Source organism: Neolamprologus brichardi, chromosome 23 (genome assembly GCF_056152115.1).
Source record: "Neolamprologus brichardi isolate AB-2024 chromosome 23, ASM5615211v1, whole genome shotgun sequence".
In the NCBI taxonomy this organism is placed as follows: domain Eukaryota; kingdom Metazoa; phylum Chordata; class Actinopteri; order Cichliformes; family Cichlidae; genus Neolamprologus; species Neolamprologus brichardi.
This window is the reverse complement of record NC_142125.1, coordinates 21,867,766-21,890,882: the sequence shown is the minus strand read 5'-3', so window position 1 is coordinate 21,890,882 and position 23,117 is coordinate 21,867,766. Positions and strand designations below refer to the sequence as shown.

Sequence of the window (23,117 nt, the reverse complement as noted above, 5' to 3'; positions counted from 1 at the left end):
TCAACAATGAGCAGTGAGTAAATACGGAGCGGTAATCAGCTGCGTTAGCCAATCTGGATGACACCGAATCTCACCCTGAGCCTCCTGGGTCTTCTTATCATCGCAGGTGGTGTCAGACTTCAGAGTGTGGCTGCTGCTGTTGAGGGAATCGTGCCCGTCTTCGTCATCGAGGATGCCCGCAAAGCTGATCTTCCTCTCGTAGCGATGGCGGCCGAGCTCTGGGTCCAGACGCAGGCGGCAGCTGTCCAGATCCTGCAGACAAAATAAGTAGAAATCAAATTCTCATCGCTATTCACATCAGATTTACCTTTTTGGATTTTGATTTCACTACTGACCACAAGCGGTTCGGTGCGTGGTCGTGGTAAGCAGGGGAAGGTCTCTCGCAGGAAAGTGGTGATCTCCAACAACAGCTGGCAAGCGGCCATCTTCAGTGCGAAGGGGCAGCCACATTTTGTAGGATTGACCGTGTCTTTGGAGTCAGAACAGATAAGATAAAATATCTAAATGTGGCTAGAACATCTTTTTTGTTCTGACAACCTAAAAGTTGTAAAAAGTTTAATTTAAGAATTTTTTTCAAAGTACACACAATAAAACGCACAATACTGTGATCTTATTACTTTCATGCAGCATGTTTTTATGTGTGACATCAACAGCTTGGCAAGTGCAGACTTTTTATTTTCCAATTTGAGTGGACGTTCATGTGAAATCATCTGCTTCTGAATAATTCAACACCACACAAATGCACAATGAGGTGCACCTGATGATCTAAAGCTGCAAATGGACCATTATGAGGTAAATATTTTTAATGACGATACAAGTTATCATTAAAAAACCTCATTTATTTAACATCCTATTGTCCAATCCCTTACATAGGGTGCTCTGCTTAAGCCTACCTACAACTGCTGATCATCTGCAAGCCACTTTGCAACCCATCTGCAACTTCTCAATCAGTGCCATATCCATTGTCATACAAAATCTTAAAATGATTTACAAAACATGGAGGAAGCCAATGAGAACTGATAAAGAATCAAATCAGTAAATTCTTTTTAATTCCCATCCCTGTTATTGAAAAGTTTATTGAGAGCACTGAAAAACTGCTGCTCTGCTCAAGGCCAACTACAGCAAGCCATTTTGCAACCCACCTCCAGCTCCTCATTTTTATGCTATCTCACATTTTATTAGTGCCATATTCTTTGTCATACTAAATAAAATCTTAAATTTGATAGTAAAACACGGATGAAAATGTAGAATTCAAATCATGAGAAAACAAATGAATGGTTTGAGTTTTTATGTGCTTCTTATTTGGAGGACTGCATTGGTTTGCAGGCCTCAGTAATGTGATTTCTGCCATGCAGTAGCTGACACCACTCAGACAAGCTAAAACAGCAGAAAGGCCTTTTTGGGTCACCACGTCTCATGAGACGCTACATCTGTGTTATATCTGCACAGCACGATAGAGACGATCTGGCCGAGTGGAAACCTGTAAATAGAAGAAAAACAAGTAACAGACACTGTTTTGACTCACTGTCATCTAAATAGTCTTCTTCCTCGTCTTCTTTCCTCATCCTGCGTTTGGTCTCTTCATCGTAAATATAACCCAGGATGTTGGCGGGGCTCTCACTGTCCGAGTGGCAGAGTTCGCTGAGCCTCGTGCCAATCGCCTGAGCAGATTTAACACGTTTACAGTTAATGAAGCCTTTTTATAAACTGTAACCATAAACAATCTTCGACACATTTAACTCACGTCTCCCCACTGGCAGAAATGCTTGGCAGCGTTCCACTGGAGCTTCTGGTTTCTTTTATTGCCCACAATAGGCGATCGGCCCCTGGACAGCCCTCTCTTGGTGATGTTTACATGGTGGCCCTTCATCCATTCGGGCCAGTTGCCACGATTACACCGGTGGACAAATCTGGCACATTCCAGGAAAAGGGAGGCCCTGGCCACAACTGGGGCTTCCTAGAAGAACAGAAATAAATAGGTGATAGCCTTTGAAAGCTAACAGCGACATCTTTACTCTTGTTTCATTATTTTCTCCAAAGTGAAACGCACAAGGTCCAGAGCAGCGGCGAGGATGGAGGCATCTGGTATGGTTCCCGGCTCGCAGCAGTTCAGGAGAAACTGGAAGCGTTTCATACCCTGTCGGATGGCGCCCAGATTCACTACATTCTTGTTCTTCATGGCCTCCTGGCTGGCTGCGAGACGCTCCTGGAACCCGTGAGGTCCTGAAGGACACCGTGAGGACCACAAGAGAAGAGGTATAACAAAAACCCGTTTGAAGAAGAGTTCTCGTTACAGACTCGCTTGTTTGCACAATAAAGGTTAGACATAGAAATTGCATGAAGCAACATCACCATCCAGGACATTTAACAAATAGCACTGAGCTGACAGATGAAGCTGAGTGAGAGATGACACACAGCCATCGGCAGGGGTTACACCTGAATTTTCAATCGTATAAGAATAGTCACAAAAAACAAGATGAATTTAAGGGCCAAAGATATTTTCAGGCACCTTTCTCCGGCATCTTTCTAAAAGGACCTACAAATCTCATTGAAATGACAGGCGTAACCACAGCCGCACAGAGGAAAGCTGTATGTGGCCCATTGTGTTTAATCACCAACACTCCAGCACTGGAAATACCACCAGACGTCACCACAGAAGAGACGGAGAGAGCACTGACAGCGTCATGCTTGACGTAGCACAGAGACACGCTCCACAGCAGAAAGATGGTTTCATAGACATGAGTTGTTGTGAGACACCGCCCGTCCTCTTTTTTCACCTTTGGGTGAAAAGGCAGAGGAGAGGAACCAATGCTGGACAGAACAGGACGTGCACAGTTGGAGAGAAGGGAATGTAGACCTATTGGGATAAATGAAATGCTTTAAATTTCTTGTTATTATAGAGTTAAAACTGTCTTTGGAAGTAAGAAGTTTGGTTTCAGCACATATAAATGTCTGGCTTTAGGGTTTTTGTGGCAAATCACAGACAACTTTTCACAGCTTTTGCTCCGACATTGTCTGAGAAATGTTATGAGTAGACATATATCCGAATGAATGTAATTATAATATTTATTTTAAGCTAGTTGCTAGCTATATTGTATTTTATTTTACTGAGATACCATTTTTTACCCTGTGTTAGAGTATTGTGCAAAAAGTCTTGAGTCATCCCTCGTTTCTTTATGTCTTGCTAGGAAAATGGGAAATAAATGAAGTGATTTATTGGAACTTTTAAAGGAAGGACATTCAGAGCTCTTCTCTGGATGTTGGTCGGTCCGGGTTCTGGGGAGGCCAATCCATGATCCAAGACGTTTCACTGTGTGTTTTTCTATTCAGGTATTAGTGTTGCTGCATTGGCAGTGTGCTTGGAATCATTGCCATGCTTAAAAATTGTCCTGTGTCAGGTTTTTAATGAATTTTTTCTTAGTTTTTAGTTATATATTTATCTGCTGTAGATTTTTCATCCATTCGTCCAGTTTCCTCAAATTTTCTAAGGACACACTGCACACCATGCTGAGATATGTAACGTTTTCAGCTAATAGCTCTTTGGGAATCACCTTGTTGGTACAAAAATACTATTTTAAGCCTGTCAAACTTTGCTCTGGCATTTTCAAAGATTCAACTTGTTTCCGTTTGTACATGGGCCAAATTACATATTTTGGGACAGGCTGTTAGTAACAAAGTGACTAAAGATACAATTTAAAATTGGTTCTTTGCTAAATTTTCTATTATATGTAGACACAACACTGGTTTATCCCTTGAGCTAGGTTTCTTTTTTATACTTGAATGATTCATTGGTCAGTGTTAAGTGTCTTAACAAACAAAAACATTCCTGTGAAAATGATCAGGTACAAGGACTGGAGTGAAAATGAGTGAAAAGCAGCCAATGTCCAAAGAAACAATTTGAAAGACCTTCAGAGACCCTGGAGACCTATTGCTTTAATAGTCTGGCTACTTGGAAGAAAAATATAAAAGAAATAAAGGATGACTCAAGACGTTTGCATAAAGCTACATATTAGTTGTGTTTAAGGTAATTTTTCCATGCTGTAAAGGAACAAAGAAATCTCCTAGCTGTAGGATAGTCTGATGTTTTTTGTTTATAGCAATTACAAAAATGACTTTCAAAGGGCTGTTCAAGCAATCAAAAAGTGTTAATTCACTAGCATGAAAAAGTAGAGGCAGCAAAGGCATCCTGAACTGTAGTCAGTAGTATAGGGGGAACTCATCGACAGTACAAAAGAGAGACGCAAGTACCTTCAGGGTGTGAAAACTCTATAAGCCTGCATTCTTTTAATGAACACTAGGGGGCGATGCCTACAGCTACAGAAAGATTAAGTGTCTTATAGAAGCAGCTGTCTGCCTCTGACCTCGGTAAACGTCGCCAAGTTTATCAGTGATACAAAATAAAACATTGAGTCCATTTCCCCTTCCCCTGTTGTTTTATATTAGCTTTATTTTTGGGGTGTTTTTTGGCAGGCCTTCCAGAAAATGATCACTTTGAATTGACACTGATGGGTTGAAAATTCACCCATCTGGATTAAAAGAGCGTAGCAGGCAGCTATCTGGCGAGGCTGACATGGAGAATGGTGGACGGCAGCACTGTCAAAAGACCACGACTTGCGAGGCCAAACAAAACACGACACCACCAGCGGCAAACAGAGGCGAGGACAGAAGAAGAGAGGAACAGACAAAGAACGATGGGGGCATGGGGTGGGCGAGGGGGGCACCCCAGGGTGGGGGAGGTCTACCATCTTTCTCTTCTGTGTGGTGAAGCTTGGATGGATTCCTCCTGCCAGACCTCCATTTACCGAGCCGCTTGAAGAAATTCTCCTCCTCGTCCCTGCCGTACTCCGGCCCTACAGCGCCAACTTCAGACAGCTTCACTGCACTAGTGAACTTCACCTAAACACACATAAACACATCCGCGCATATCAGCTGGCAACGTAGACCAAATCAAACCTCTGTTTGCTCAAAAGGCACACTATGGTGGCTTTCAGTGGCAGCGAGCTGACCTTTGAACTCTGACGTATGAAGGAGAGTCGATCCACCGAGCTGATATCCAGCAAGTCCTCGACGCCGTCAGTCAGTCCAGAGAGAGAGGAGCGCTTCAACCAGTTCCCTGAAAACACACAAATAAAAAAACACTGACATGAAAATCCAGTATGTATGGTAATAGAGAGGTAAATCTATAAATCGGGTAAGTACACTGGGATTATGTATGCATGCACACCAATGGGCAGAACAGGGAACGATGCAAGGGCATTCACTCAATGTTACTGCACAGACACACACATTCAGGGTGTATAAAGATTCACAGAGTCATTCAAAGAAGTTACAGAAGAAGAACACTGAAACTAAACTGACCTTCCTGCTTGCTTTTAGCTGTGTTTGCAAATGCACTTTTATGATATGTTCAAAGAAGGAGGTGCCATGTGAATATGGTATATAGACAATTTTCATAATAAATAGAAGGGAAGTATAATTACTACGCTACCCTTAACTAAATGAAAACCTACAAACACTTATAAATAGCCAATACTGCACTAGGGAGGACATTTGCAAATAAAAGCTTAAAACTAAACCAATTTTCTCTGCTAAGCTAAAGTTAGGGTCTGGTTGTGTTTTATATTTTTATTTAATCAGCCAATCACATTTCAGCAATTTAGTGGATTTAGACACATGGACACAGTTGTGACAAAGTTCAAACTGAGCCCCAGAATGAGGGAGAAAGGTGATTTATGTAACTTCAAATGTGGCATGGTTGTTGGTGTCAGATGGGCTCTTCTAAGGTTTTCAGAAACAGCCAATCTGTTGGGATTTACAGAGAATGGTCTGGGAAAAAAAATAGAGTGAGCAGCAGCGCATTGGGTGAAATCGTCTTATTGATTCAGAGGTCAGAGGTGAATGTGACCAGACTGCTTCTAGCTGATAGGAAGGCAACAGCAACTTAACTAAAAAAAAACTTGTTACAACTACTGTATGCAGATGAGCATTTCAACAGTAGCAGAAGACCACACCTGGTGCCACTCCTGCCAGCTGAGAACAGGAAACTGAAGCTACCATTTACACTAGCTCAACAAAATTGGACAATGGAAAATTGGAAAAATGTTGCTTGGTCTGGTGAGTCACAATTTCTGCTGCAACATTTGGACAGCTGGGTCAGAATTTGGTGTAAACAGCATGAAATAATGCCTTGTATGAATGGTTCAGACTGATGACAGTGGTGTAAGCATGTGGAGGAAATTGTATTAGCACACCTTGGGCTCCTTTGTACCAACTGAGCAACATTTAAACACCAAAGTGTTAGGATTAGTGTTGAACACAGTGTACCCATCTTCTGATGGCATCTTCTAGCAGGATAACACACCATGTCCGAAAGCTCAAATTATCTCAAACATCTCAAACTACAATGATGCGTTGATTTAACCTTTTTTTCATGCTCACATATTCTTATATAAGAATGAATATATTACAGACCTCAGACAGTATGAAAAAAATTGTTATGCTCTGTTCTATCTCTGGTAGGTGTAGCTTGAGTTGTGTTGGTACATTGTTTTGGTTAATTTAAGCTAGAAAGGGCCTGCTTGATCTTAAGTAGGGGAGACCAGTGAACATCGAATTTCTACCTGTGTAAATAAGTTTAATTGCACATTTAATATATACATATGTTTATATATTTATATCTTAAGATAAGAAAAAGAAGTGCAATTTCAATGGTATGTCTCCGTTTTTCTACGTGATAAACAAATACTGTTGTAGTAAATCAAAGAAAATTGTCAGCATGACTTTGTGGGTTTAAATTGTAAGAAATAAAGTGTGAAATTACAGCTCATTGTTCAGACTGTGCTGTAATAATCAAACAGAATTTTTCCAATTGTGTTTCATTGTTAAAAATATAAAAATAAAAAAAGAGAGATTTCTAAAGAAAATAGTAAAAAAAAAACAGGAACTTTCCATCATTTAATTTTTTTAATCTACACGTTAGTTACTTTGGTATAGCATGAATGAGGTCATTATCAGTAGAAATAAAGCTGTAAAACTTATGACAATACAGTTAAAAGTCCAAAATCTACCCCATCCCTCACGTTTTCCAAAGCCATCCAATGAGGCTGGATTAAAGTGTTTGCTGAGCTGATTCTGGCCCCTGGGCCTTTTGTGTAACACACCCGCTTTATGTTGCGAAAATACAAACTTAGTCTATCATCACCATACACATGATCCCTAGGTTTTAACTTTTTTCATTTAAGGGTGAAGCTTATTTGCTTCCCTAGAGCAACGCGTGCTAAATAAGCATGTACTCTCTTCATTTAAATCAGTTTTTTTTTCACAGGTCTGCAAACATGCTAGGGGGTTGGGATGATCAACACAACACAGACATGGTACGGATACAGTATGAAGATGGTTCCACATCGACATACGTAGGACAGAGAGAGTGAGCGGTAGGCGAACAGTCCTGCGGCATGCTATGGCACAAAAAGGAACACAAAACAGACCAAAGAGATGAAGTGACTTGGCCTCGGGGCAGGCAGTGCCACAATGTTGAACACATAAAACACATTATGTTAGAGGGGATTTCAAAGTAAGAGCAAATGCAATGAGATATGGTTGCTGAAATGTATACCGCTGCTCAATAAAAGGATGATTTGTAAGTCTTCATAAGCACACATAGCCTTAGGCTGCCTAATCTTTTGCAGAAATCCTACTTTCGAGCTAGTGCATATTTTCTAGTGCATTCTCGTCACTTACTAGGAGGCCAAAGCTCACTGTAGTTTTAAGACTTTTATTTTGAACCTACCCAGGGACTTCCTTGGGTAAGAAGAGGCTGCTCTTACCGATAGGCAGCTTCAACTTCTTGCGAAGCGAAATGCGACGGGATCTGGATCGCGAGCGGCGGTCGGTGGTGGTGCCAGAGTGTGCGGTGGTGCACTCTGAGGTGTCTTGTTCCGACTGGCTGCTGGTGTCACTGGCGGCGCTCTGCGACTTGAACATCTTCCTCCAAAAATCCTTCCTGCCCAGCAGAGCACCCGGGATCTGTTCTTCACTAGAAGCAGAGAGAGGAGGAGAGGAAAGGTAAGCACAAGGATAAAACATTGCCCACAAAACACTTTTTACTTCTTTTTTATTTTACAGGATGTTTTGGTATAAACTGAATGTTTATCAGAGGGTTAAGAGGGAGCAACAGGAAGAGCTTTTTCTACTTTGAGCAGAGAAATGGCAGCTGAGCTCGACGGAGATGGTGCTTTATGGAGAGGTGAGGCGGACACTCACTGTTCGGGTGTCTGGGGGGGTCTACTGGAGATGTAGCTGCGACACTCGTCTGCAGTACTGGACACCTGACCCTTCTCCCCGGACACACCCGCTTCTGACCTGCGCGCACACACACACCCCAACACACAGACATAGCGCTCAGGCCACCTGATTCAATGCTCCATTCTGACCTGTAATTTAGGCATCGCACTACTTTAATCTCCACTGAACTGATGTCTTTTACATATTTTATTTCATATGAACTGTTAAAAAATTAAAGGAACACGTTTTATTCAGAGTATAGCATCCAGTCAGTCAAACTTGTAGGATCTGGTCAATTTAGTAGCATGGTGTCACTACTCATTTAGTGTCAAACTAAATGACCAGACCTGGAACCTATACATGTTGCACAGGTAGTCCAACTCCGTCAGGGGACCACATCAATATGTGCCATTGGCTGAAGGTTTGCTGTGTATCCAGCAGAGTTTAAGAGCATGGAGGAGATTCCAGCAGACAGGCAGTTACTCTAGGAGAGCTGGACAGGGCCATAGAAGGCCCTTAACTCAGTAACTGCTCCTGCCATAGCCGTGCAAAATGACCACCAGCAGGCCACTGATGTGAATGTTTCTGACCAAACAATCAGAAAAGACTTCATGAGGGTGGCCTGAAGGCCTAACATCCTCTTCTGGGCCCTATACTCACTGCCTGGCACAGTGGAGCCCGATTGGCATTTGCCATAGAATACCAGAATTGGCAGGTCAACCACTGTTGCCCTGTGATTTTCACAGATGAGATGATTGAACTCATGTGACAGATGTGAAAGGGTTGTTATGCTGCCTGTAACATCGTTCAGCATAACCAGTTTGTTTGTGGGTCAGTGATGGTCTGGGGAGGCATACCCACAGATCTCTCTAGGCCAGGGGTGTCGAACTCCAGGCCTCGAGGGCCGGTGTCCTGCAGGTTTTGATATCACCCTTGGTCAACTAGTCAAATAATTAGTTCATTACCAGGCCTCTGGAGAACTTCAAGACATGTTGAGGAGGCAATTTAGCCATTTAAACCAGCTGTGTTGGATCAAGGACACATCTAAAATCTGCAGGACACCGGACCTCGAGGCCTGGAGTTCGACACCCCTGCTCTAGGCAATGACACCCTGACTGCCATTAGGTGTCAGGATGAAGTAATCCTACAGTGGTGCAGTAGGTTCTGGGTCCCTCCTAGTGCTCAACAATACCCGGCCTCATGTGGGAAGAGTATAAAGGCAGTTCCTGGAGAATGAAAGAATTGATACCATTTGTGTTTAGGCTATAAAATTTCGGTAAAACAGATTAGCTTGCCGTATAATTTCTAGGTTTAATTTTCATTTACATCAAATGATGTAGCCTCCTTAAGTTTCTAACACATTACCCAACCAGTCCACATCAATATAAACATCCAGAATAATTTTTCCCTATTTAGATCTGATGAGTTTTGAAGGTGTTCCTTTAATTTTTTAGCAGTGTATTTTACTTAAACTTCTTTCAACCAGTGCCTTCTAACCTTACCTTATATATAAAAGACAGACACGCCTCAAAAATGCATTCTTTCTAATGGCCAGCAGGGGATCAAAAAGAAGTCAGATTGGACACAAGTCTATGAGAAAATAACCCTCCTTCTCTCTTGATCCAAGAGCTCAGTAACTACCTTTTTGATGAGTTTATGATGAGGTCTCATTCACTAGCTTGAAGTTTATTGTGTACAGTGGTCCCTCGCTATAACGTGGTTCACCTTTCGTGGCCTCACTGTTTTGTGGATTTTTTTTTTAACAGCGCATTGTATTCTGCGTCCTGATTGGCTATAGACCATTGTCAATCAATCTCGTGCAGTGTCTCCTGTACAGTACAGAATGCGTTCAGCTTATCAAATTTACACAAATCTTCGATTGTTAGCAGTGTGACTCTGAAGTGCTGTACTGTATGTTTGTATGTTTTCTCCCCAACAAACACAACAATGTCAACGAAACCTTTTTTTCTACAAAGGTTTGAACTTTGAGAGTGTTTAAACAAGAGAGAAAAGTGTGAAAATGTTCGTGCCTGTCTGAGAAAAGTGTATAAAGTATGTAGTGAGGGGTTTTACAGCCTTGAAACATCTATAATACCGGTAATTGTAAAAAATAAAGTTGGCTATTTTGCGGATTTCACCTATCGCAGGTTATTTTTAGAATGTAACTCCCGCAATAAACGAGGGACCACTGTATCATTATGATGGTCATTTAATAAACGGGGTCACAATTAGAGTGAAATAGATGATACAAGAAGACACCATATGTGTCTGGGTTTGTAAACGAGATCCAGCCCTTGGTTTTGAGGTCCAGTTTAAAAAACAAACAAAAAACAAAGACGACAACAGTGAAGCTTCAAAACAAAAATCAGCACGATTTTGGTGGCTGTGTCCATCTTTTATATATAGTCCAAGTAGAAACTGAGTGGTACAGATACAAAGAGTCAGCTGTCTCTGTCTATGTTTTCTATATGGGTACTGCTTCACAGCCAGCAGTCATGTGATTTTGTAGCCTCAAATGTGGAAATAAAATAAGTCAGAGGTAGTTTATTCTCTTCAGTGCCATGGCATGCAGTGGCGGCTGTCAGATAAAGCAGCAAACACAGCTGAGCTGCCTCCTGGCAGGGCTACCCAGAGCGCTAACAGCCACATTATTTTGGAAATAAGAACATCAAATCAGTCACTCAAGCAAAAAAAAAACAGATGCAGGCAGGACAAAAAAAAAGTCAAGCAGTGATGAGAAGCAGAGCTCTGTTACCTTTACAAGGTGATGGGCTTTAAATTTGACAGTAATGACTGCAGCAAGACATTTATTTTTCACCGTGAAGTCACATTAAGACCGTTTCTAGCCATTGAGTGTACCTCCTGGGACCGGGCTGTTTGGTCTCCTCCTTCTCATCAGGTTTCTTGGTGGCGGTGACCTTCTCCGCGCTGTCCAGGAGCGCGCTCAGTGCCACCCTGCGGAACACGTTTCCGTGGGCCTCTTTAATGAACTGGACCAGCTGGCGGATGTCACAGTACAGACCCTGGGAAAGGACAGAGAGTGACAAACAAAGTGAGAGCAAAAGAATGTGTGAAAGAGAAAAGAGAGAATCAGCAGCCAGTATGAACAGTATGTAATTTTGCGCAAATGTGCGGGAGCAGGCTTGTGTTTTTGTCAAGCCACCAGCTCCAGCTTGTGAGTGGGTGGCCTCTGATTTCGTGCCATAACAAAGCCTGCCTCGAAAAGTGTGTCATCCTCCGCCAACGTAGACCACTCACGCCAGCCTAAAGGCTCTGCAAGCACCGCAGAGAGGCCGAGGTACTTCAATGCTTTCAGACGGATCCAAATACACTTATCAAGGGGGCATTGGATATTTGATAACAATTCTGAGTACTGTGGTGATTTTTAGACCTTAATATGGATATAAAAGTGTGAAAAAAATATTGTTTTCAGTTGAATTCAGCACAAATTTAAGCAACTTAAGTATATTCCTTGAGACACTTACTGTGGACCTGATTTTAACTAAGTTAAACACAATCTAAGATGTCATAAATGTCACTTTATCTGCAATTTCACTTTTAAGACAACTGTATATTGTTTAATTAGACATTAGGTTTAAAAAGAATTGCACTCCATATGCAGTTTTGCTAAAGAGCATCTGGAAATTACATGAATTATATGGAAAAAGTAGTTTATAGCTATAATTACATTACTTTAATAACATTACTTTAATTCTAAACATTTCAGCTCTAGCCGACAGATTAGTGTGCTGTGATCATGTTAGTCACTTCCTGCTTTATTATGTTCATCAGTTAGGAGACAAAAAGAGACAGAAGCTTTCTCTATGCCACCCTTTCTGACTGCCGGCCCTAATCAACCCCAATTAGTTTCAGCTGTGATTTGTGGTCCAGTCATTTCCCTCTACATATATAGTCTCTTGCTCTTTCAGTTTGTCAGATTGTGTTTATCATCTTTTTTTGTACATAGATTTTTGCTTTTTTGAACCATCATACTTGTGCTGATTCTTTTCCCTATGCGACTCAGTTTGAAGTGCCTGTGTAGCTGATGGATGCTAAACAAATCAGCTCATCTTGACTTGACCTTGGCCTGAAAGAAGATATATAGCTATTATGAAACATTCTTAAGGGGAACAGCAGATATCGTGTCAGACATAAAAAGGGGGAAAAAACTGTCAGACAGAAACTCTGTGTTTTTAAACTCTGCTGATGCATAAAACCTCTGTACAAAAGACGGAAAATGGTGCGGAAAAACTAAACTGCATGTTTAATATAGTCTGGTGGGAGCTCCCTTCAAAATTTTCTAAAAATGAAAAGTAAAACATGTGCAAACATGTTTTACTTTTTTTTGTTTTTACAATTCTAACAAGCTTGAAAGTCAATATTTGGGGTGACCATCTTTATTCTCAGTACAGTCTGAACTCTCTTTCTTGTCATGTCTTTAAGTAGTCTTCAGGAATAGTTCTCCAGGCTTCTTGAAGGACATTCAAAGCTCTTCTTTGGATATTTCTGCCTTTTGTTCTGTTCTCTGTCAAGGTAATCTGATCAAAATCTGGTGGTACTTTTCTGTGTTCATAATTCATCAATTTTGACAAGTTCTCCAACACCACTGACTGAAATGCAGCTCAAACCTTAACAGAATCTCCATTTCTCATGAGGCTTCAGTGAACAGTAGATGATTAGCTGAAGGTCCAGGTGCATCTCTCCGGCCCTGTGTCAGGTGACCTTCAGATCCTGTTTAACTGCTGTAGATAGTTTTGTAGGCCTGATATTTCTTCTTTTGTCCTCCGTTTGTCCAGTTTCCTCAAATTTTGTAAGGAAACACTGCACACCACCCTGAGAAGTTTTCAGCTCTTTGTAAATCACTTTGTTGGAACACAAATACTGTTACAGGCATACAATAGTATTTTATGCCTGTTGAACTGTGATCTCTTTTGCATTTTTCATAGGTTCAACAAAAGCAATGGGAACAAATTATGCATTTTTGTGAGAGGGTGCTAGTAAAAAAGTGCCTAAAGATATAATTTAATATTGGTTCTTTGCTAAGTTTTCTGTCAAGAACTGGACTGAAAATGAGTGAAAAAGACAACACGTTCTCATCCCAAAATGTAACATACGTCGCCATGTGACAACTCTTCAGTATGTTATGCGTTCGGAAACATGAGAACCATTTGGAATGAATCTACACATGTACATTTATTTTACTTTCTCATCATTAATTGCTTTGGAAAAAACGATCTAATATGATTAAGATTGTGGTTAAAGTTAGGGATAAGGTTATGTTTATGGTTAGGATTAAGGTTAGGGTTAGAGCTGGAATACACAGCTGGAACATGTATTACTGCTGGGAGCGTCTATTGGATTTCATCCACAATCCGGCGCGTATCATAGGGACGCAGAAGGTTACCTCTCGTGTTCCTATGGGACGCCTCGGGATGTGACAAATCGTCGGTATGTTATGCGTTGGGAAGGAGAATCGTCTGGAAAAAGAAGCTGATGTCTAAAGAAAAAGTTGGAAAGACCTTTGGAAATCCTGGAGAACTATCCCTCAAGAGCAACTCTGGCTTCTTGGAAGTAAAATATAAAGAAATGAGGGGTGGCTCTTGATTTTTGCACAGACCTACATCTACAATACATGTTCTAGCAGACCAGAGAGAGGCTTAGATAGCATGTCTGATACGACGAATGAGATCAAGCATCTTTATCTATAATAAAGCATTAATTTAACTAATGAATCTAATGCAGAGCACGGAAACAGCTGGAAGGCAACCAGGCAGACGATTTCACGCCCTACTCACCAGGTTCTCGGGGCTGTGCAGCTCATGTGTGGTTGAGGCGCAGCGGGTGATGAGGGACTTGAACATGCAGCCCACCACCACGGCCTCCATATTCTGGGCTACAGATTTGTTGTCTCCTGTGGTGAAGTTGTTTCCAAAGCCCGCCTTGTCTGGAAGCAGCAGGGAGGCAGGAGAGACCATGGATGACACAGCAGGTGGTTTAGTCATTGCTGACAGCACTGAGCATACAACAGTGAGCCCGTACAACAAGGAAGGAAGGAGAGGGGGCAAAGGAAAAGGGGGTTAATAAAGCATATGAGGGAGAAGCCAAACTGAAAAGGATTCTGAGTAGGGAGTAAGGAATACATGCAAGTGACTAAGGCCTGCTTTAAAAACATACAGTAGAGGGTTTAGTCTCTTGGTCCAGTTAGATTAATATATCAGCCAGATTAAACCAGAACTTTTAGAGTTGCAGGCGAGTTTGTCACTTTTCGGACAGAGTGAGGGGTGCAGCAATGAAAGCGGTGTCTAGGGAAGGGTCTGATCAGGTCAGTGTAGTCATCTTATTGCTTATATTATCAACTGTTATTGATTATTGATCATGTGTATCTACCGATGTTTCTTTTTTTCGCCCTCCTGGACCTCTCACCTGCACTGCCGTACTCTGCAAGAGAAAAGAGGCGGGGCACAAAGTTGATTGACATCAGGCCAGCACAGACATGTAAGGCGGTGTCAGAAAGGAAGTGGCACCCCACCTCCACGAGGAGGTGAACCCCCAAGATGCAAACACACACACTTAAAAAATAACACACACCCACACACACACTGAAAACTAAACAAGGTGCCCTGTTCACTTTCAAAATTAAAAAACACTCATCGGTTCAGTAACTTGCCAATTGTCTCTTGTAGAAAAATCTTCAAATTCCAGTGCAAAACTGAATTGGCATGTAGGATGTGTCCTAATGCTCAGCGATAAAAGCCACTGATTGAGCAGGAATGTAATGGGCAAAGCTCTGGATTGGCAAGTGTACAGAATGGATGAGCGAGTAAGGAAGGTAGGATTCAGCTCATTGAAGTGGATGAAGAAAAAGGAGGAGGATGGAAGCAGGAGGAGGAGGACAACGAAGGAAAGCGACACGGACGAGCGGAGACAAGTGGAAGGAGGAAGGGGGAAAACACATATATAAACAGAGATAGCGCTGAAATGCAAAGTCGAAGTGCGGGGTGAGACAGTGGTAGGACAATTCAGCTTTGTCGACCACACTAAAGCTTTAAGTATTTACCTCTTTATGTGATATTATTTCATTTATATTGGCCTGTACTGTAGCGTCCACACTAGACCTTTTAATGGGACAGATCTGAGTAAAATAAACCTGACAGACTTTGCTAGAGCATAAATATCTGCGCCGTTATGTTGAAACATTTACCTAACAGTTAGCTTGGAAATCAATTAATCGTTCAAGCCTTTGATTTAAAAAATAAATAAACAAATTCGCTTGTGCATATATTTGTAAGATGAATATCTTGAGTCTGTAATTTTGCTGCAGGAATGACACATTTCCATATTAGCCTGTTGACAAGAGGTCAATGGGATTCTTCCATTAACTTTTTGAATTACTTTAGAAAAAAAGCTCTGTGGGAAATATAGGTTTATGATACTTAATGATTTCATTCAAAAGGATAAAACTCCATTAAATTTTAATGGCTTTTGATTTTGGTTTCACTACTTTACAACTACAGTCATCTCAAAGCACATTTAGGGTAAAAATCGTATTATATTAGAGAAAACACAAATAATCAAACAGCCCTCTGTTTGCAGGACTTGGCAACAGCGGGAAGAACAAAATCCCTTTTAACAGGAAAAGCCCTTCAACAGAATCAGGCTTAGGAAGGGGCTGAATGACTAATAAGGGAGTGAGGATTAATGCTAATGTTGCATGACTTTACAAAACCTCCCCTATATTCTTGTTTCTTTAGCTTGTTGGCAAATACCTAGCCTATGACACACTTATTTATAGTCCTGTGGAAAACTAACTACACCCTTACTGCTTCCATAGGAATTAACAGGGTAACAGCTAGGTACTGCTAATCAGATGCACTTGAATAATTGATCATCAGCATCTCTATAAGAGGAGAAGTTGTCTCAGTTTGCTGCTCTGGAGCATCCAGGTGTGTTTTAACACAATGCCTCAATCTTCCCACAAAAGGTTGTCCAAGCAAAAACTGAAGAGCTACAACTCAGATTCTACAGGCCTCAGTTAGCATGTTAAATGTCAAAGTTTATGACAGTACAATTATAAAAAGACTGAACAAGTATGGCTTGTTTGGAAGGGCTGCCTTCTTCTCCCTAAAAAGAACATGGCAGCACAGTTTAGGTTTGCAGAGTTGCACTGGAAAAAACCACAACACTTTTGAAAAAATGTCCTTGGGACAGACGAGACCAAAGTGGAGATGTTTAACCATAATGCACAAAACCAAACAGCATATCAGCACAAACACCTTATATTGTAGCAGATTAATGGAGGGGTGATGTTTGGGCTTGTTTTACAGCCACGGGACCTGGACACCTTGTACTTATTGAATTGTCCATGAACTCCTCTGTATACCAAAGTATTCTAGAGTAAAATGTGGGGCCATCTGTCTGAAAGTCTGGATTAAACTAGGTCGTGCAACGGGACAATGATCCCAAGCACAGCAGCAACTCTACAACATGACATGTGGTGGGACCTGAAGAGAGCTGTACACAAATAAATCCCTGCAAACCTCAATTAACTGAGGCTACGTTGAAAAGAAGAGTCGACCAAAATTCCTCCATAGTGATATGAAAGACTGGTGGGGTCATCCTTAAAACGATTACTTTACATTATTGCGTGTTTATTCTACAATTTATTCTAACAAGCTACTGAATGTTGGGGTGTTTTTAGTTTTCCAAAAATAATGACATACTGTAATTTGTCTTGTGTTCATCTCAGGTTGTATTTACCTAATTAGAGTAACTGCTAAAGACCAGACCATTACTCCTTACGTAAAGCTTCTATGTTAACCATAAACAGGTATCTTTCAGGCAGATGACGAAACCATAAGTGTAAAATGCTAACTCATTGTGTGGTGGTAAGACTCATTCCTGCAGCGCTCTATTTTGATAACTTTAAAGCTTAAACACTTATCTTCAGTTAAAATTCTTAATTTATCCAATACTTTGGTTTAATTTGGTAGTAATTACCACCCAGGATGCTAACATGCTCACACATAAGCTGCTAGCATGCTGATGTTTAGAAGGGTAATGTTAGCATGTTCAGTATCTTAGTTTCTCCTGCTAGCATGCAAGAAATATTGTTAATTAGCACTGAGGTGATGGAAATGTTGATTAGTTGCTAGCAAATTAGCATGCGGACAATGAACTCAGCGGTGAACATGCTAACAAACTTCCTAAACAGTACTGTTTAGGAAGTGCAAATGATATATTTTTCTGTTATTGTGAGCATGTTACCATTCAGACTTGTATTTAATTCAAAGCATTGATGTAGTTGTAAACTTGTCAAAATTTGTATTTCCCTACATTTTGTGGACTTAACGATTAATCGATTAATTGAAAAAATAATGCTCAAATTAATTAACAATATTTTCATCCCTACCACACGATTTTTCAGCAACAATCCAATATACGCAATCAAAGCCAGTGTTGTTCACTCTGTTTCTGCATTTATTACCAGCATTTATGATATTTTTCTTTGTGACTGTCTCGTATCTGCATCCCTCTCTCGCACACACACAAACACACGCCACAGCACACGCAGCACTTACTGTCAGTGATGGGCTCCATGCAGAAGCCCAGCAGTGCATGCAGGAAGTCGACTATGTTATTGAGGGAGTCTCTGTTGACGTACTCGCGCATAGTCAGGCGAAACTGAAGCTTGTCCAGCTTATACAGGTTGGTGAGGCAGTTCTGGGCCTGAAAGAAAGATTTTTAAAAATTAACTTCAAGAGCAAAGTTTCTGGCTGCTGGACTTTTTTTTTTTAATAAGTCAGCTGGCAATAAAGTGGCTTTCCTTTAAATTTAATTTACCATTGAAATTTTTATTTTCCATCTTCAATAGTTGATGCAGTTCTGAGAAAATGTATCTCCCCCCTTCCAAGTAAGTACAAAATGCAATTTTTAAATTATGATTTAGTTCATTTAAAGGAAAAGTTCTTTAAACCTGCCTGGCCCTGTGTGAAAAAGTAACTGAACAGCCTGTTTAAGGTCATGCCAAAGCATCTCATTCAAATTAAAGTCCAGACTTTCACTATGTCTCTCCAACACTTTCATTTTGTTTTTGTTTTTTTGGTTGTTTCTATCCATTCAGAGGTGGTGTGTTTTGGATCATTGTTAGTTTGATCCCAGATATGCGGGACTCAAACCTTCCACAAAGTTTTTGTGTAAATGTAAATGTGACAAATATGCAAACAAACAAACAAAAAACAAACAAAAATACTTTTAAACAGCACTTTTTGTCTCCACTGTATGAGTGGAGGTGGGTTCCAAAGTGGCTTGCAGATCCTAAACCAAGTTAAAATACCACCCTCTCTGAATTGATTTTTAGATCACTACCAGCTGAGTCATCTGTAGATGTGCACTGGCAGTGAGATTAGTTGAAGAGCCAGTATTTGCAGGTAGGGTTTTGTGGCCTGCCTGAACTAATGCTATGTTTGTTTTTAATGAAAAAACTGATTGATTAGAATTAAAAAGAAATTGCGGCTGTCTCTCACTGAAGTTAGAAACTCAGCCCAGTGCTCCAGTCAATGAGTTTCATTTTCATTAAACTTTTATTACATCGAAGGAGCAATTCAGTAAATAATTAATAGGTAATGAATCGATGTCACCATCTGAAACTGGGTTTATTTGCACACATTCAAAAAATTAGAGAATAGAGAGTAACCTGCATCCTCAGGCGATCTCCTGATAGTCCTCGATGGCCCTCACCACAGCCGTAAGCACAGCCCAGAGACTTAACTATCTTTATGAGCATTGTCAAAGCCAGGCGGTGGGGGCTGAGGCCACCAGTTTCTTCCTGTTCCCAGTGAAGAGAAGCAAGAAAACACACAAGTTGAGACATTCAGGCATCCTACACCTTTACAATCTCATTCTAAACAAACCTGTTCAAACACACCTTTTTATCATCATCCTTATTATTTTTCACATCGTCCTTGCTCCCCTGCCCGCTCCCTCCACCACTTCCCCCTCCCCCTCCTCCTCCACCACCCCCTCCTCCACCTCCTCCAGCCCCCGCAATCGGCCCGCCTCCCTGGGCAACTCCTCCGAGGCCCTGAGCTGCCGCATCTTTGGCACGAGCCTCTTGGTTCTCCTTGTTATCTGGCTTGGACAACTTCTTGCCCATCCCGGGCACCACGCCCAGCTGCAGCAGGCAGTCGATGATGTTGAGAGCCACGTCGCAGATCCTGGAACTGATATCGTGGCTGAGAATGGAGTAAAGAGCCCTCAGGATAGCCTGAATTGGAAGAAGGAAGGCAAAGAAAGGGTGACAAAATCAGAGAATTATTTAGTTTGACCAAGAAGGTCCCAATAACATAAGAGAAATAATTAAGAAAACTGTAAAGTGTCTGTGATGTTATGACTTAAAAAGGAAAGCATCAGAATCGAGTCTTGCTTGGAGTCCCACTGGTGACATAATTGCTTATTAGAGCAGCCAAATAGGGCCATAACTTCTAATAGCTGTATTTGCCCCCAGGGTCCAATTAAATCACTCACTGTGAGGTCCAACATGCCATTTTTCAGCACAAAGTTATTGGTGCCCTCGATGTTCTCGCCTTCCTCCAGACAGGAGTAGTTGATACAGGAGTCGGTGAGGCTGCGCGGCAGGTTGGCGCATGCCAGAGGCTCCACTGGGATTTCAGGTACAGCCACGGGGTTGCAGAGTTTCTTCATGTGCTCAGTGAAGAAGTCGGCGTAGCCCACGTTAAAGGACGCAACTGTTGTGTTGAATGCCGCCATGGTGATGGTGGAGATCTGAGATCGAACTTTAGACAACAGAAAATCACTTTTTATTGAGTACACAGTCCTGGTTAATAGTTTTTCTAACTCACAGATCCTCAAGATCGCCCTCTTGTTCCACTTAGGTAGCTCCATAGTGCTTTAGCTCAACTGTTTCGTGGATCTGATGAATGGCTGTGGTTTTTCCAGTGATGTACAGATGGGTAGATAGAGACCTTTCTTGTATTATTAGTTCGATGTTTATCTAACTAGGTTATGTTCCAGGTACAAAGGTCTGGACTTTGACTGGGTCATTGCAGAACTTTGGTTCTTTTGTTTTGAGATCATTCTCTTGTTACATGACCCAGTTGGAACCAATAACAGCAGTCAGACAGATAATTTGGTAGACCATGAAGACTCAATGACTGGAAGCTGACCAGGTCCATAAAACAAGCCCAAATCATGACCCCACCACCACTGTGCTGCCAGTTTGTATGAGGTGGTTGTCTTGATGTGTTGAGTTCCATTTTCTCCAACTGTGGTGCTGCATACTACAAACAAACAACTCCACTTTGGTCTCGTCTGTCCAAACCACATTGTTCCAGAAGTCTTGTGGTTGGTTCAGATGCAACTTTGCAAACCTAAACTGTGCTGCCGTGTTTTTTTTGTTTGTTTGTTTGTTTTTAACAGAGAAGAGGCTTTCTCCTGGAAACCTTTCCAAACAAGCCACACTTATCAGTCTTTTTGGAACTGTACTGTCCTAAATGTTAAGATTTAAGATATTAACTGATGTCGCTCTTAGGTTTTTGCTCGAAAGTTATTCTTTTGGGTTTAGCTTTAATAGCTTCACATAAGGCACAACAGCCAGAAGGTTGTACAGAGATGTACTTGAGAAGAAATGTGTGTGAAACCAGTTTTTTTTTTTTCACTTGGCACCATTTTACTTGCTGCATTCAAATCAAAACCCTGGCACGCTCAGTTTGAGACTTAAATGATTAATTTAAGTGTTATTTTGTCTGATGTCACAGCACTCTGGCAAGGTCTTGGAAGCTTTTACACAGAAGCAATAGAAAGCATCCAAACTGTGAAGATCATTAACTGGGATCGGATGTGAACAGTTGAAAACTGGGAGGCTCTGGTGGGTGATTACACCCACCGGGTCAATGATACTGATTAGGTGAGGTGTCTCCTCAGCGCCCCGAGGACACTTAAAGACAATAACCATCCCAGACACAGCTTGTTCACCCTGCTGCCATCTGGCAAGCGATTCAGAAGCAACAATGGAACAATGGTCAATGTTGAAGCCCATGTGTCAAAGAAAAGAAACCATTTCATTCTCGTATTTGAGTTCAGTCACTTATTTACTCTTCTCATATTTACGGTTGAAATACAGTCCTGCATGTGATATGTACTGAATACAAAAGTGTCCTTTCTGCAAATTTGACCCTTTTGACAGCTTCCTCACAAAATGAGCCTGATACTTTGGTACTTTTCATCCCTGCTGCTCCTCAATGTCAAATTCAGCTCCTTTCTGCTTATCTTCCATCTCGCTAAACCCAAACAGAAAGCGTGTGGCAGAGTGTGAATCAGTTTAAAAGCCGGTGCTCTTATTTTGTGTGTAGTTTGTGTGCAAATTAGCATTGTCACAACAATACTGCTGTTATATAATCCTGCCCTATTTCTGCTTTGCTCAGCGAGCCTCAAAGGGAGCCGGCAGCATCTGTCCTCCCTTTATTGTAGCTGATGGACAGTAATGTGATCAGCAGTGGGTAATTTGTTTATTTCGCTTTACTTTCAAATAACGTGGATGTTTGTGGTTCCTCTTGCACTCTGCCAGCATCTCAAAGAGCTCATTTTGATTTGACGTATGCCGGCTTTAATTTGTCTCATTTAAAACATCTGTGATCTATCTTTTATTGTTTTTTAACCATCTACCAACAAAAGAGAGAGTTTAAACTGTGTGAGTGACATCCTCTATGTTCTGTTGATTTGTAAGGCCTAGAAAAGACAAATCAATACACTGGTCTACTCATTTTGCTCATTCCTAGCGCCATATTTGAGACTCTAACAGAGCAGCTTTGCATGATTCATGCTTCAAAATAATCCGTCTTCACCTCAGGCTGGGCTTTGGTGCAGTCCCTCCTCTTTTAAGCCAACTTTCTTCTGATTGGCCGCTGTGAGATGACCATATTACGCACATTCTCTCTCAATGATGTCATGGAGATCAAAGAGTATTAAAAACAGTCTAAAAACGAGAATTTAGAGCAGCTTTTAGCTCTTTTTTTTTTTTTTTTTGAAACTGTGGCCTTCATTTCCAGTGTATATATGACAGAAAACCATTAAAGTCATAATAGGTCCCCTTTAAGACTTCTTCAGGTTTTTTAACATCTAGAAATGTAACTTTTGGGCTTGCTTTAAATACCTGCTCAGGCCCATATTTAAACCATCTTCTTACCCTCCTTGACGGTGTTGTCACTGTGGCTGTTAGAGTGGTCGGGCATGTCCCTGAGCAGCGAGTGGTGGGAATGAGAGTGTTTGGCACTCAGGCTGTCTGCATCTGCAGCTGTGTCTGTGCTGCCCCGCCGTGTGAATTTGCCTGGAAAGAGATGCAACAAATGGACACGTTTTAGGTCAAAAGCACACAACCAAATACTAAACGTGGACATCAGATGGAGCTGAAAAGAAAAGCTTAACTTTAAGCTCAGCAAACATCAAAGCCCACAGAGACAGAGTGCATTTACGTCCTGCCTACCCCAGAGAGTCTGTCTCTGCGGCTTTGGTGTTTGTTGAGCTGAAAGTTAAACTTTTTTTTTTACCCAGCTGTATCTGATGTCCATGGTTTCCATCCAATAATGCCTAAAAAGGTCTTTTGAGCTGCCAAACTGAGCCTTTCACCACTGTCACAACAACACTGTACTCTAATGGCCTCCACAGTCACCAGATCTTGATCCAGTAGAGCCCCTTCTGGCATGTCCAGCCTAGAAATCAGCAGCAATTGTGTGATGCTATCATGTCAATGTGGACTTAAAGTCTCTAATGAATATTTCCAGCACCTTGTTTAGTCTGTACCATGAAAAATTAAAGCAACC

General features: G+C 41.4%; 1 protein-coding gene across 19 annotated transcripts in view; it reads right to left on the bottom strand.

Annotated features, from left to right (window-relative positions):
• The window catches only part of unc80 (unc-80 homolog (C. elegans)), a 65,651-nt gene that overhangs the window by 27,740 nt on the left and 14,794 nt on the right, over nt 1-23,117 (bottom strand). For 10 of the 19 annotated variants that reach the window (XM_035908606.2, XM_035908608.2, XM_035908614.2 and 7 more), the window contains exons 11-27: nt 22,484-22,624; nt 19,807-20,075; nt 19,208-19,546; nt 18,977-19,108; nt 17,862-18,009; nt 14,671-14,721; nt 14,079-14,296; nt 11,143-11,306; nt 8,263-8,361; nt 7,827-8,035; nt 5,007-5,113; nt 4,743-4,896; nt 2,051-2,223; nt 1,745-1,957; nt 1,526-1,661; nt 336-469; nt 75-252 (exon numbers count right to left, since the gene is read on the bottom strand). In XM_035908606.2, coding sequence (XP_035764499.2) covers nt 75-252; nt 336-469; nt 1,526-1,661; nt 1,745-1,957; nt 2,051-2,223; nt 4,743-4,896; nt 5,007-5,113; nt 7,827-8,035; nt 8,263-8,361; nt 11,143-11,306; nt 14,079-14,296; nt 14,671-14,721; nt 17,862-18,009; nt 18,977-19,108; nt 19,208-19,546; nt 19,807-20,075; nt 22,484-22,624 — 2,865 coding nt within the window. The remainder of the gene's footprint in view (nt 1-74; nt 253-335; nt 470-1,525; nt 1,662-1,744; nt 1,958-2,050; nt 2,224-4,742; nt 4,897-5,006; nt 5,114-7,826; nt 8,036-8,262; nt 8,362-11,142; nt 11,307-14,078; nt 14,297-14,670; nt 14,722-17,861; nt 18,010-18,976; nt 19,109-19,207; nt 19,547-19,806; nt 20,076-22,483; nt 22,625-23,117) is intronic. The other 9 variants (XM_087835673.1, XM_035908625.2, XM_035908620.2 and 6 more) reach the window with 5 other exon arrangements.